Raw genomic sequence first — 15114 nt, forward strand, 5'->3', positions numbered from 1 at the left:
TTCTTACAAAAACACTAATGCCATAGGAACACTACTTCAAATTCTTTATCCCACTGTATTCAGATATGCAGGAAAACATATAAAATATGGAGAAACATAGTATGAAACATATGGAGAAACATAGTATTTGCATGTGCAGCTTCCCTTTAATGGGGATGCTGACCATATATACATGGAGCATGAGTGTAAAGGAGAAAAAGCTAATTTTCAGTTGCAAGGAATTGGCTTGATGAATCAAGTTTTGCTTGTTATTCTGCTATTATAGAATAATAAATAAATAAATATGTACAGTATTGTGTTTCTACTTTATGAAGAAGCTAATAGTGGGCTATTGTTTTCACAAAGTTAATTTTTAGTAGCAAAGTCTGACTGCAAGTCAAAAAAATGTTCAACCAATGTTCTTCTCTACATCTTTTATACTCCTTTACTTGTGAAGTGAACGTTGAAGTGGTTACAAATAGGTAATGAAACAAAATACCAAATTTGCTAGTGAGAAATGGTTTTCAACTGTAAAAAGCACTTGGCAGAAAACCTAGAAACACGCAGGCTAATGCTACCCTCTACCGCAGCTTAAAATAAGAAGTCATTTTTACGTGTTTTTTTTTTGGGGGGGGGGAAGAGCAAAATATGAAAAATATGATAAAAACAATTCCTTAAAACCGTATCAGCATTACTGTTCTGGTACCTATTAGAAAGATATTAGCATTTCATAATAACATTTCCCAAATATAAAGTCATTGGTCACCATCATTATACACTCCTTCGAGCAGACTTGTTTTTTTAACCAGTAACATCTGTAAAGCACAAAGCACCTTCCCTTATGTCTAATGGCTGCCGGTTAGTTATTGGAGCTAGAACACCTTTAAGCTTCCTTTTGTTGTAATCCTTAGATAAGCATGTGCATTAACCAGGAATAGCCATTTAAAAAGGCAATTTCAAAAGCCTAAGAATTAACACAATGAATTCTCCTAGGCTGTTTCTTTCTTTCTTTCTTTCTTTTTTTATTTGTGTGTGTGTGTGTGTGGGGGGGGGGGGGGGGATAAATATTGGTGACTTTAAAGTAAAAAATGCCTGCCTGACAAGTACGAGGCCTCCCTGGCCCCTCCTACAATACCAGTGTGAAATGGGGGTTTCGCGACGCTGCATGTCCTTTCCAGATCATGAAAAGCAAATGGTTCCCAAGAAAGTGAAGACTGACATCCAAATCATAATGCGGCATGTGCACTAGTCAGGAAACAAGTGTAGACTCTCACAGGTCCTGACATCGTATTAAACAAAAAAAAAAAAAAAAAAAGAAAAAAAAAAGGGGGAGTTTTCTAAGTTGCAGAATTTTGATGAGCAGGCTGTCCCAGAGAGGGAAGGCAGCAGCATCAGGATGACCGCCGGCTCCCTGGGGCTCACACTACAGGTTAACCTCTCCTATGCACACTTGACCTTCATAGTTTACCGTGGCTGAATGGACACTCTGGCTTCCTCTCACAGTGTTTAGGAAACAATATAATTTCTCAGTTAGCTCTCAAAAATGCACAAATTTTGGAAGTTAGACGCCGTCCCTCTTTCAGAAGGCCAAGAGATCCTTTGTTAAGTGCTCTGGTTTAGTTCTATGGGTAACAATTACATCCTTCAGGAGGTTTCCAACCCCCCCCCATTCCACCCCCCCCCCCCCCGCCGTTTTTGGTGTTAAAGGCTGTGCCAACAGCTAAGTGGATATCCCCAGAAGAGGCAGTGACCTTGGTGACCTCTGCCCTGGCCTTGAAGTCCAAACCAGCTCTCGTCCTAGCCCCGCTGGGAAGTCCTGTTGGTTAAGGAAGCCAGCTTGAGAAGGTGGAGGAGGAAGAGGCGCTGCCCCTGGGTCAGGTCTTGGAAGTCTTTAAGCCTTGCTTTTCCATGATGTTCCAGAGTTTGCGGAGATTGGACTGCGTGATGACGTCGTCCGGCTTGAGCTGCAGCGCCCGCAGGTAGTTGGCCTCGGCCTTGTGCAGCCGGCCGTTCAGGTGCAGGATGGCTCCCAGGTTCATCAGCGCAGCCGGATACTAGGGCCAGAGAGAGGAAGGAAACCGATTAAGAGGCCATCGCAAGCTTTCCTTGGAGGAAGACAAAAATCTTCATCCACTTATGCAAATGATTCCCTTATGTCTGGAGGCATTTTATGGAAGCAATTTAGCAATTTATACAAACAGACAAAGATAACTAGGAAGGAGGGGGAAAAAAAGTTTCCAAACAGCCGCTGTGTACTTTGTACCTTTTTAAAAAGGGCAGGCAGCTAGAGAAATAGTTTTCGTCTTTAATGAGAAAGAATGGGTTACATATGAAAACCTAGCAACCTAGTCAGGTGGTACCACTCTGAGAAAAAAGCGATACAATTTCAGATGGACAGAATTAAACTTTTGGTCAACTCAGCACCAAGAAATACAATATTAAATGGGAAAAGTTGACAAATTTCTGTGTCCACCCACTTTTTAAAATTCTTTTTAAAAAATGTATCTTCATTGTTGAAAGTATTACAGATGGCCCCTTTGTTTTTTTCCCATTGACCCGCTCCACCCCCCACCTTTGTTCCCTCTCCTTAGCAATATTCCACACCATTTATAAAAACATGAATAAGTAAAATATACTGTAAAGTTTTACTGATGTTTTCAGGGTAAACTATTCTGGGGAAAAAAAACTCAAATGAAACCACTACAGTCCTTTCCAAATCTAGCTCAAGTAATTTAATGAGACAAAGTCTTTACTTTTAAGTCAGTTTTTAACCTTCTAATGGTAAGTGTTTGCTCTAAATACAGTGAATTAAAAACACCTAATAATAGATAAAATACGGTAGGTACCTTTATAAGAGAAGTTTTATGCTATTTGTTTAAAAATAATTTACGAACAGATTTTTCTGTAATGTGTGGTAATTGTAATACAAAGTTATCATGTGAAAGGCAAACTTTAAAAAAAAGTATGTTATGTAGCACTAGTTTAATACAGGGTTTCCAACCCCAAATTCTCAGACATTAGTTAATAACAACATCCCTTCCCAAAGGAAAAAACATTTTGCTTGCTATCAATGAATAAGGGCTGTACTGCTCTTGTCTTGTCCCTGGAACTTTCTGGCTTGCAGAGTAGCTAATATTTTGGCAGTTACATAAATGCATATTTCAAATATCAGATAAAACTAAAAGTGTTTATGCTAAGATTATATTTTCATTTTTCAGATGATGTCACCTCTTAATTGTCTTGGCAAATCTGATACCGCCTAAAATAATTCACAATTATTTCTATGATTTAACATTTTCACAATGCATGCATTTTTCAGCTGAATTCATATGACTCTACTCTTTACTGTAAAAACAATTATTTCTGAACCAAAGCAATGCTGGGGAGAGGGGTGAATAGCTCAGAATAAACCAACTGGGGAAAAAGGATCAGATTTGGATTGTCAGAGATGTGGATTTGAATTCTTGCTCAGCCACTGCTATGACCTTGGTGAAGTCCCCTAATATATATGTGTCTCAGTTCTTTCATTTATGAAATATTGAAATAATATCAACTTTCTGCACATTGTTAGAAAGATAAGAGAAAATAAACAAATGTAGCACAGTACATGCACATTGTAGATACTCTACAAATGTCAAGTTTACTTTTCCTGGCTCACTGTGCTTGAGATATAGCAAATGCATGTTTGTGATATTTATGTTGCTATACAAACTTTACAATTTTTATTTCAATGGCTACATAATATGTGTCTGGATGTATACCAAAATTCTCTTAAAGTCCTCAACTACTGGGCATTATTCTCCAACTTTTCAACATCCTTTCCAAAAAGAATGTTGCAAATATAAGCTATTACTAACCTTCGAAAAACCTTTTAGTCTGGATGACTCCACACTTATCAAGAAAAGTACAGATGGTCAATATCTAATTTTAAACACCACTCCAAATAAACACAGCTCCAAATTACATGTGCAGTGACTATCTCCACATTGGAAACCTAGAATAATACCACCTACTCTGTCTTCCTAAGACAACTGTGCTGTCACACCACCACTACTATCTTGCGTTTGATGCTTGAACACATTTCTGAATGATGTCCCCTCACAGAGCTTAGCGTCACAACCAATAAACAGCTACTAAACTGATGGTGAAGTGTGTTCACAGTCTGAATTACTAGAGATGCTAAATAGATGAAGTGCTCCTACTTCCTGCTATCCTGCGTAGGAAGCGAGGAAATGGGGAGGGAGAACCAGGGTTGGAGACCATTCCTTACTTAACAGAAAGAGAAGGGGCCCAGTGGCTGGGCGGAGAGAAACCAGATGGCTCCGTGGGATACCTGTTACTTCTTGAGTCACCTCATTACCAAAGTGTCTGTACCTAACTAGAATTCCAACTCAAGGGGATTTTTAAAAACACTCAGAGGTTACCAAATCCCACTGCCCAGGTGCCAATGACGGCTCCACCCAGAAACGTGTGCACTTGGACAAGTTGAGTAAGCATATAAGACCTCAGTTTTTTCTAGAAATGGGGTAACAGAGCTTGTTTCTTAGAGTTGTTGTTAAGAGTATATGAGACTACAGATTACTATCTTTTTCTTCTTCTTTACTGTTTCCTTATCATCTCAAAAACACAAAGCAGAATCTCCTTGTCAGTGTGCCTGAAGGACTCCTGACTCTAAACGCTGAGGATTTGTAAACTGGCTCTTTCTTTACTGGCTCTGTAGCCTTTCTTAGGTTAACCTGGAAAAGAAGGTTGTGAAAATAGGTGGTGAAGTATACCAAGGCTTTGCTATTATTACTTAAATTGCAGCCTGAGTTCTTCTGTGCTTGGAATACTTTGAGTCACCTCCCTACCTTCAAATTAGGGAGGAAAAAGTTAATATTATTATAAGAAAATACAATTAAGAAGTTAAATCTGTTATCAAAATGAGTCTAAATGCTAATTATATTGGTGTTTTGGAATAACTTTAATTTTGCATTTTCCACACTTAGCATGTTTCTCTTTAAACAAAAATAATCAAAAATTGGCATTATGAAGTTCATGTGGGATAACAGATCTCATGGAAGCTTACATAATACTTACTGTGTCCCCCTAAAGAATAAAAACCCAAGTAAACTAAAGATGTGCATATTAAGAAAATCATTCAATTTTTAAAAGACTTTTTATTGATTTTCAGAGGTAGGGGGAGGGGGAGAAAGAAACATCTATGTGAGAGGGATACACTGATAGGCTGCCTCCTTTACACACCCTACGGGGAACCCAGGCATGTGCACTGACCAGGAATCAAACTGGCAGCCCATTGGTGCACTAGATGACACCCAAACAACTGAGCCACATCAGCTACGGCTCGTTCAATATTTTTAAGCAAAGATCTAATTATAAATAGATTACAATTTTCAGAGGAAACATTGTGGTTTGAATGCATCTATTTAATAGAGTAAGAAAGATATTTTTAAAATCAATGCACATATATTATGTAATACTTATAGATTCTTATTTGCATAACTGGAAACTGATGAAATTGACATGCTGGTATGCTCATATGTGACATACATATCCACTGCCTCAGGTAACTGCTTTGAAAGTGTCATTTGACATAAATAATTTCAAGTGCTTGTTAAAAATTTATGACTAAAACTGGATATAGACTATTTTCTCCCTCTATGGTTGTTTTCTCTCTTCAGAGATGGGGTTTTTATCTTTTAAGCCCATCATATCTCCCTTCCACGGCAATCGCATGGGCAGCTTAGCGGATGCCCACTGGACTGCCTGCCTTCAGGTCATCCAGCCTTGCTACAAAAATGAGAGTTCAGGGAGGGGCATCAGCATCACCCAGGGGCTTAATAGAAATGAAGAATTTCAGGCGCCACCTACTGAGGAAGATTCTGAATTTTAACAAGATACCCAGGTGCTTTGTGCACTCATTAAAATTTGAGAAGCACTCGTCTAGAGGTCATTTCCAGATCCTAGATTATATCCTTTTACAGCTTCTGAAACAAAGTTATTTTTCTTAATAAGAGAATGAAGTTCCTATAGAACAAAACATGTCAGATCAAATGTCTAAACTCCCATAAAACAGAATTCTTCTCTTGCCCAAAAAATTATCTAAGGGAGTAAAAGTATTCAAATGAAGCTTTATTAACAGAGTAGTAAAGGACTAAATATTGTTGGATGGAAGAAGAAATTAAAAAAGCCTTTTCATAACCAAATAAGAGCAAGTACGGTTTCTAAACAGACTTAAAGATTGCTTCACTGTATAACTGAAATGCAAGAAGTCCAGGTGACTGGCTGTCTGATTACATATTGGGTGTCATTGCCATCTGCCAGCCACGAGTCATGGGCTGGAGAACAGAAACCCAACTGCAACGGCTGATGTCTTCCCTCACACACATCCTCTTTTATTAAAGACAGCCGATGAAATCTTCAGCATGTTAACAAAGGCAGTCAGCAGCTTGCAACCCAGTAACATGGGGCTTGTGGCTCCAGACAACAAATGACACCACCTCCTACTTCACAGACTAGAAAGAAGAACCAGACTTTCTTGTTTCCTTGAAGAGAACAGATGCTTTACATCAAAGGGGCTGACTGGCAGCCATGCTGAGGCAACAAGTGACGTCTTTTTTCAAGTCTCTAGGGAGTTCCGCCTTTATTGTTAATTTACTGTGGTCTTTGGCTTATTTCTCCAGCATTGGAGGAAAATAGCAAAACTAAAATAATAGATGTGTACTGGGGTGTGGTAGAGCAAAGGCAAGGCGAGGAAGGTCGGACACTAGACTAATTCCCTTGAGGCTCCTCAGGAGCCCAGCTGAGCTCACAGGGTCTTCCAGGCACACAGGACTGGAAGGTAAAGTCATTTTCCTGGCCCTTGTATATTGTGTAGTCTTGGGAGCATATCTATGGAGCAGGAACAGTGAGACCAAAAGGAGATTTAGGATTGGGAATTCGTGCTCCTATTGGGAACAGGACTAAAATGCAGAGCTTTGAACAGAGGACGTAGGTGGGGCCTAGAAAAAGGTAAACAAGGGCTTGTTGAAATATTCTGATTAGGCAAGACAGGGAAACCCAGGCAGTAACTGGCTGTTTGAGACCCATTATTATCCCTGTGGCCACTTCCCTTTTATGAAGGTAAATCAACTGGCAAGGGAAGCTATGAAAAAGATAGACCGAGATAATACACCAATATTTCTAACTTTATAAAAATATTTCCATTCAGCCCTGGCCAGGTAGCTTAGTTGGTTAGAGTGTCATCCCAATATGCCAAGGTTGTGGGCTATAACTCTGGTCAGGTCACATATAAGAAGCAACCAATGAACGCATAAAAAAGTGGAACACAAATCAACTTTTCTCTCTCTCTTTTTTCCTCTCTAAAAATAATCAATACATTTAAAAATAGATATTAAAAATATTTCCATTCAAAGTGTTGCTGAAATTATATATATAGTTGCATATTTACTGTTTTATGAACTAAATAACTTTTTTAAAAAGGAATGTCTGAGATTACCTTTATCCAGCTAATATTCAATTAATATACTATACATATTTGGGATGTTTTTAAGATAACCACCTTTTAACTTCCCTTCTGAATATAAATTATATAACAGAAATGAATTTGCATGGTCTGAAGTTTTTAATGGATTCTCAATCTTTTTCAAGTAGTTACCAAATAACTTGATGAAGTTTGCACACAGTATTTAGTTGAAATTGCTTACCCAATTGGATTTACTGGAGCAGTAACTGTACCATGATGCTTAAAAATTAATGGTATAAACTTTAAAGAAAAATATTCATGAAAAAGAGTATGCATAAATTTAAGAATTCTATTTATATTTATTGTGCCTTGTACATGGCAGATATTTAATAAATAATTACTGGATTAAAGTTTTTTTTTAAGATTGTCTGTCAGGCTTATGAAAAAACTATAATATCACCTGAGATAAAGTTAGATACATCATTTCCCTTAGTTTCAATATCATTCCTCCTCTTTAGTCCAGACAGTCCAAGGCCAAGCTAGAAACCGGAATAAATTAGACTTGATTCCTTGCTTTCCTCCATACACAAACATGTACATACATCCAACTGTTAAGTCTTGGCAACTTTACTTCCAAATCTCTGCTAAATCTGTCTTCTAATTATACTTTGTTCCTTTCTCCCGACTTGGTTTAAGTTCTAATCATCTTTTCTTGGGTTAAATAAATTTTTTTTTGATGGGAAAAAATAACTAAATGCGTAAATGAACTGATTGGTGGATGACAGATTAAATGAATGAATAAACACACGAGTAAAGCCATATGCAGGTTTCTTTTTTATTATAAACTAGAGGCCCAATGCATGAAATTCATGTAAGAAGCTCAGCCCTCGCAGCCCTGGCTGCCCCAGCCCTCGCAGACCCGGCTGCCTCTTGGCCTTGTCCCCACCCACTGGTCGTTCTAGAAGGTCGGTCCACCATCTGGTCTAATTAGCATATTAGCTCTTTATTATATAGGATAATTTAGGCATATAAAAATTTCAGAGACTATAAAAAAGCTGTCTACTTGCCTAACAAAACTTATAAAGACAATTGAAGATCCCAAATACCTCTTGCTGTCCTAGTCCTGAACTCCCTCTCATCCTCCCAAGAAAACCACCTGAAGTTGGTATTTATCAGCCCAGTGTATGTCTTACACTTTTATTTTTTTTTTGTCTACCCATAAAAAATGCATACATTCTGAAGTTTTAACTTTATCCATTTGTAATTATCCTTCATGGGATGCCATCCTACCAAGCACCCAACTGGAATTTTGTGGGGAAGCGTGAGACTTGGTTGGAAAGTTTGTAAGGAGGGCATTCTGATAAAAGGGAAGTGTGTGGAAGGCTGCCTGCCTTGTTTATTGAATTCAGACTTAGGGAAGACTTAGGGGTGTATCAAAGGCAGTGGCCCTAATTATTCCTTGACCTTCCCAAGCAAGTCTGTGCATGTGCAGACGCCCGGGTGTTTAGTGGAATCCTTATGCTTCATCCCTGGATGCCCTTGCCTAGAGGACAATGTAAACATGTGTCCTCCCAAGACTACTCACCCTATTGATTGTATCTAATGATAAAAATTCCAATAAAAGCCTAATGAGGCAGGCTATGGAGGCTGCTTGGACCCTTGAGCCAGGTAAGCCCCTTAGCCCTCTCCTCCACAGTGGAACTGTGTTGGAGTAATTTGTTCATCCGTCGTTTAGGGGCTGCGGGTCAGCCCTGGCAGAATTTTTACTCATCATTTTGTTTTTCAAATGTATCCATGTTGATCTATGTAAGGTTTAGTTCTTTCACATGCATTCCAGTGAATGACTCCCATTCTCCCGAGGATGGAAATACTGACTCTTTAATAGAGGGCTGTCTCTACACATACTTATGGGAGAGTTTCTTGGAGTGGAATTGCTGGATCACAGGGGATCTTCAGCTTCACCAGATATTACCAAATTGCTCTCAGTGTGGTTGTATCAAATTGCATTAGCATCGGCATGTAACAAAGGATTCTTCATTCCGGGCCCTTCATCACACTTGGCATCATCTGACCATTTTAAGTTTTGTAAAGTTAAAGTTGTGAAATAGTGTCTTATTGTGCTAAATTTCTTTTTCCTGATTGCTAGAGAGGTTAGTAACATTTTCATAAGCTTAATAGCTTTTTACATTTTATTTTCCGTGATCTACCCCTTCTTTACCTGTTTTCAACAAACTGCTGAGGGCAGGGCCAGCAGTGGAGAGAAGCCCTAATAAAGAAGAGTGAGTTTCAATTAGTTTGGAGAGCAAAATGTCAGCAGTGAGATAGCCATGCTGTTAACCCTTCAGAGACCAAACCAAAAGTGGAAAAAAAAATTCTTACTAAAAATGAAACATATGAATACAATAAACAAAAAAATCTCTCACAAAGTTATGTGATTAAAAAAAACAAACCAACACCCACAAGCAATTCAATGCTTGCAACTCAGAAATGACAGCTCTTTGTAGTCACATTTTCACTACAGTCATATTTTGAAGAAAGTATCTCTGCAAAAAGATTTACCAAACTGTACATCCAGCACTGGAAAATAACCCAGAAATACAGCAGTGACAAGGCAAAGTCTGACAGATAATAGAAATAATTCATTTTGATTCTCAGTTTCAATACAGTATTTGTGTTTTTGAAATAGCTTTGAATAAAACAAAACAGATATAGGTGACAGGCAAGACACAACGCTGTATTAAGGGAGTAGTTTCAATTTGTCAGTGACACATTCTATCCTGTGCACTCAGTCCTTCTCTCCCACATCTGCTCCATCCCAGCGGGTGTTACAAGAATGCTCATTTAACTTTTATGATGGGTGTGAGTGCCACAGTGTGGAGTGCTATTCATTTTTATGGCGATCAAAATGCCAACAGCTGCAGTTCTGGAGGACAGCAAAGAGTGATGCTCACAGAGTGATTTCAAAGGTGGTGGTTATTTCTAACAGATTTTAAAGTGTACCTACTCAATTAAGAATATGACCTATGAAATTACTCTTCACTGGTGATAAGTCTTTTTCAAACATTGGTTTTCCTGGTGTCCTTAATTTCACAAGAATGCCTCTCATGTAATCTAAATGGAAAACCTAGACCCGGGCCATAGCTTGTATAAAATATAATCACTATATTGTTTATGATTTGAAATAAACATGTAGCTCATTGTTTGCAGTAAAATTATTAAATAAAAAGTTCTTTAAAAAGTGAAAAAATACAGAATGATTCACAGTGCATGCAAATGGGAAAAATAAGAATGTACTGAATTTGAAGACACGGAAGGAAAGACGCTTAGGAAAGAATCTGCACAACAAGCCAGCATCATCTCTATTTTAAAACATCAAGAGCATTCTGTCCTTGCTAATAGAGATAGCGCTCACAAAACCCTCAGCACCTTATTCTCCTCTTTTTTGAACCACATTCCTTGCCTGTTTCTAAGTTCAAATATGATTTAAGCAACATAATTCACTCTACACTTTATTCATTTCTTTTTAGCATGAAAGGGAGGGAGGAACATATGCATGCTTTCTCAATCATAATCATATTACACAGAAGGAATTTCCAGCTGTACAGGCCATCCAAGTGTGTATGTGTGAAGCGTGAGTTTGAATACATTTAATAAAATGATTGCTCATTCCAAGGAGTTGAAACATGTCACTGGAATAATCATGCTGCTATTAAGATGTATTTCAGAGATATACTGATGTTGATATTTGGGCTTATAGAAGATAGAAGCAGAGAGCTAAATTTTTTTGGGGGGGTGGGTTTTCTGGTCTTTTTTTGCTATGCAAATTATCATCTGATAATTTGTACTGTCAGAGGTACAGATATACTGCATTGACAAAAATCAGAGTTATATTAGAGTAAAGCTCAAAAGAAGCCACAACAATCAAATTCAGGAAATTTTTAAATCTATGTACAACAGTCCTCCAATTAACTGACATGTTGGCCAATAAAATAGCTTTGATTTGATGGAGGTCAACAAAGACATACGAGTTTGCGTATTTTGGAAATCACAGATTTGTTCCTGAATAAGACTTATTGAAAATATTCATTTTTTTTAAAGTATAGGAGTGAGCATATCAGAGACCTCAAAACAGTGGATTAAAATGTAGGTTAGGCACACACACTGTAAAGATGGGTAAGATTGTTTTCCTCTCACTAAGCAGATGGGGACCATGGTGTGAACAGGCAGGATTAATTCAAGAGTGACAGTGTCATTGAGAGCAAGCGTATTTCAACATGACATTAGAAGGCAGCAACTGTCCCCCCCGCAGCGGGAAGAAACACGTATCAATGAGAGAACTGCACGCAGGAAGCGGAAAGTTTTGCGAATGTTCTGAGTTAGGATGATCAGATCAAACAGCAAGCAGGAGCAAAGCAATTCCTTCGGGAACTATTAATCTTTCCAAGGACTAAAATTAAACTGTAAACACAGTGTCTGATGCGTGGCGTTCTATTTGCACTTTTATAGGGCCAAGACTTTGCTGATATATGCTTGGAAAAATAATGACTGCAAGGTCTCCACACATCATTTCAGAAAAATATTCCATCAGGGTACACCAATAAAGGTGAAGCCATGCTACACGCCAAGCCTTCCACTTGCCAAAGAGTCACACCTGCTGAAATGTAACAATAAACACGGCCTGTGCATATCTAAACTCATAGCAAATCAAGGGAGTTTTAAGGGCAGATCTTCTGTCACTCGCATGGTGTATGCTCGCATATCACCCTCTAGATCTCTACATTCAATCACACATTTTGTCTGTATTTCTGAAATGATGCTATCTGAAATCACCACAGTCAGACTGCATCAGTCATCTTCCTTAAAGCCTGCAGAGTCAGCACATTTTTATATCTATAAGAAGGTTTTAAAGACTGGCTCGATGACATTTTTTTCCCCTAAAACAGCTTCCAAAACTGCATATAATACAGATTTTTGTACTGCCGTTACCTACACTACCAATGCCTTACCTCTTCTCTGAGCAACTCTGGTTTTGAAAACACTATACCTTATTTTTTTTTTTGCCTTTTATCCTGGGTTTACCATGTTAATATAAAACAAGGAATGAAACCAGCAATAACAAGCAATCAACAAAGCAATCCCACTGACCCAGAGCTCAAGCAACTGCTGGCCTCAAATGTATTTATCAAACACTTATTCACCCATATACCACAAATAACACCCCAAATAAAACTTGGAAAGGAAGGTAGAACAAAATAAATTATTTTGGATCCAATGATTCATTTTCTTATGCCAATTCTGATTTCTTTTAGACTCATTTCAAATACTGAGATAAGGAATCATAATGATTCTGTGAGACATGTCAAACAGGTTTACAAAATCACAAAGTAATACATTTTCACTTGCTCAGAAAATAATTTTGTATTGGCAATGAAACAAACTCTTATAGTGATCTGATATTTGACTACAGCAGTGGTTCTCAACCTTCCTAATGCCGCGACTCTTTAAAACAGTTCCTCATGTTGTGGTGACCCCCAACCATAAAATTATTTTCGTTGCTACTTCATAACTGTAATTTTGCTACTGTTATGAATCGTAATGTAAATATCTGATATGCAGGGTGTATTTTCATTGTTACAAATTGAACATATTTAAAGCATAGTGATTAATCACAGAAACAATGTGTAATTATATATGTGTTTTCCGATGGTCTTAGGCGACCCCTGTGAAAGGGTCGGTTGACCCCCAAAGGGGTCGCGACCCACAGGTTGAGAATCACTGGACTACAGGCACACTTGGCCACATATTCATGTCTGAACAAGCAGAACAAAAAGGACTTCTCTAGAAGTACAAGAAAAGGCACATCATGTAAGAAACCAGAGGCAAAAATATTTTCTGCTATTACATATTACTTACTCTTAAAACAAAGCATGTTATGAATACTTTGCTAATTAATCTAATTAAATTGTAAGACATTTGTCTCATAAATGCTTAATATCCATTACATGTAATAATTAAATTGAAATTCAGAGTCTTGAAATGGCTCATAGAAATTAGGCTATGCTCTAATGCCTATAATTTAACACTTATTTACTTCAGTCAAAGACAGAAGTTTAAGAACTTTATTAATTTCTGTGGTTCATCCAAGACAAGTAGGAATTAAATGGTAATTATAAAGGCAATGTTCTTAGAAAATTAAGTCCTGGATGCTAAGTGAGCGTGATCGCACACCGCTCTGCTTAACTGTACTTAACTCCCGAACCTGCAGAACCCGGGGGCAGGAAGCATGGCCATCCCAAGCAAAGGGGTTCCATGCATTAAGATATATCCCATTTGATAACAGTTACATGAATGCAATTAAGGAAGAATGAAAAGAAAATTTATAACACTGAAATAAGACAATTTTAATAAGAAAGTCATGAGGAGCCTCTTGCAGGCTGCAAATAGTTAAAATATGTGTGTTGATGATCTCTGACTATAATTTCTAAAATAAATTTGAGTTCTTCAATTATCTCATCCATTACAGCCAACTTTCTTTATTTCCTATTTAAAAAAATATATTTTTATTGATTTCAGAGAGGAAGGGAGAAGGAGAGATAGAAACATCAATGATGAGAGAGAATCATCAATTGGCTGCCTCCTGCCAATTGGTTCCTGGGTCAACACTCAACTGCTGAGCCACACCTGGCTGTGTACTTTACTTCCTTATTAAAGGTAATATGTTCATTTACTCATTCATTTAACATTAAATTACAGAGCACCTATATTGGGGCTTCAGCAATATAAAAAACAAACAAAAAACAGTTAAAAATCCTAGACCTCAGCCCAGCCTGCATGGTTCAGTGGTTGAGCATTGACCTATGAACCAGGAGATCACGGTTTGATTTCCTGTCAGGGAACATGCCTGGGCTGTGAGCTCGATCCCCAGTGTGGGGCATGCAGGAGGCAGCTGATCAATGTTTCTCTCTCATCATTAACATTTCTGTCTCTCTCTTCCTCTCCCTTCCTCTCTGAAATCATTAAAAATATATTTTAAAAAAATCCCAGACCCCAATGAATTTGAATTATATTTGTATGATATAGGTAATAAACACAAAAATAAGTAAAATATGTAGCATATTATTTTGTAATTCATGATAGGGTAAAAAATACAACAAAGAAAGGGTTCGAGAAATATATATGAGGCAAGACCTTGACAAACTACAATCATGGGTCATATACATTGTACTGTGAGTATTTAAAACTCTACATTGAAAACTCTCAAAAGGAATAACAATACATCATGACACATAAAAATTACATAGAATTCAAAATTCAATGTCCATACTTTCCAAATGCAAAAAACCACTCTCAGTCTTGCATGCTTTGTCTATGGTTGATTTGATGCTAGAGTAGCACAGCATAGTAACTGAGACCCTATGGCTACAGAGCCTAAAATACTTATCATCTGTTCCACTGCAACCAAAGTTTGCTGAACCCTGGTTTACAATATTAAACAGAGAAACCTGGAAAGATCTTAGGAGGAGAGAGCGTCTGAATGAAGAACTGAAGGAGATGAGAGAGTAACTGCACAGGAGTGACATGATCTGACGTACCCTCTGAATGCTATGTTGAAAGTAGACTAAGGAAGGAGTCAATTTCATTATTATAGGTCAGTATTGATGTCTTTGCCA

General features: G+C 37.8%; 1 protein-coding gene across 1 annotated transcript in view; it reads right to left on the bottom strand.

Moving 5' to 3' along the window:
- Window positions 1-606: 606 nt before the first annotated feature.
- Window positions 607-15114, bottom strand: part of TMTC2 (transmembrane O-mannosyltransferase targeting cadherins 2) — a 403304-nt gene continuing 388796 nt past the window's right edge. The window contains exon 12 of the mRNA XM_081084170.1: window positions 607-2033. Within this exon, the coding sequence (XP_080940296.1) occupies window positions 1854-2033 (180 nt within the window). The 3' untranslated portion in view covers window positions 607-1853. The remainder of the gene's footprint in view (window positions 2034-15114) is intronic.

Source organism: Myotis nattereri (assembly GCF_964212035.1).
Source record: "Myotis nattereri genome assembly, chromosome: 2".
Classification (NCBI taxonomy): domain Eukaryota; kingdom Metazoa; phylum Chordata; class Mammalia; order Chiroptera; family Vespertilionidae; genus Myotis; species Myotis nattereri.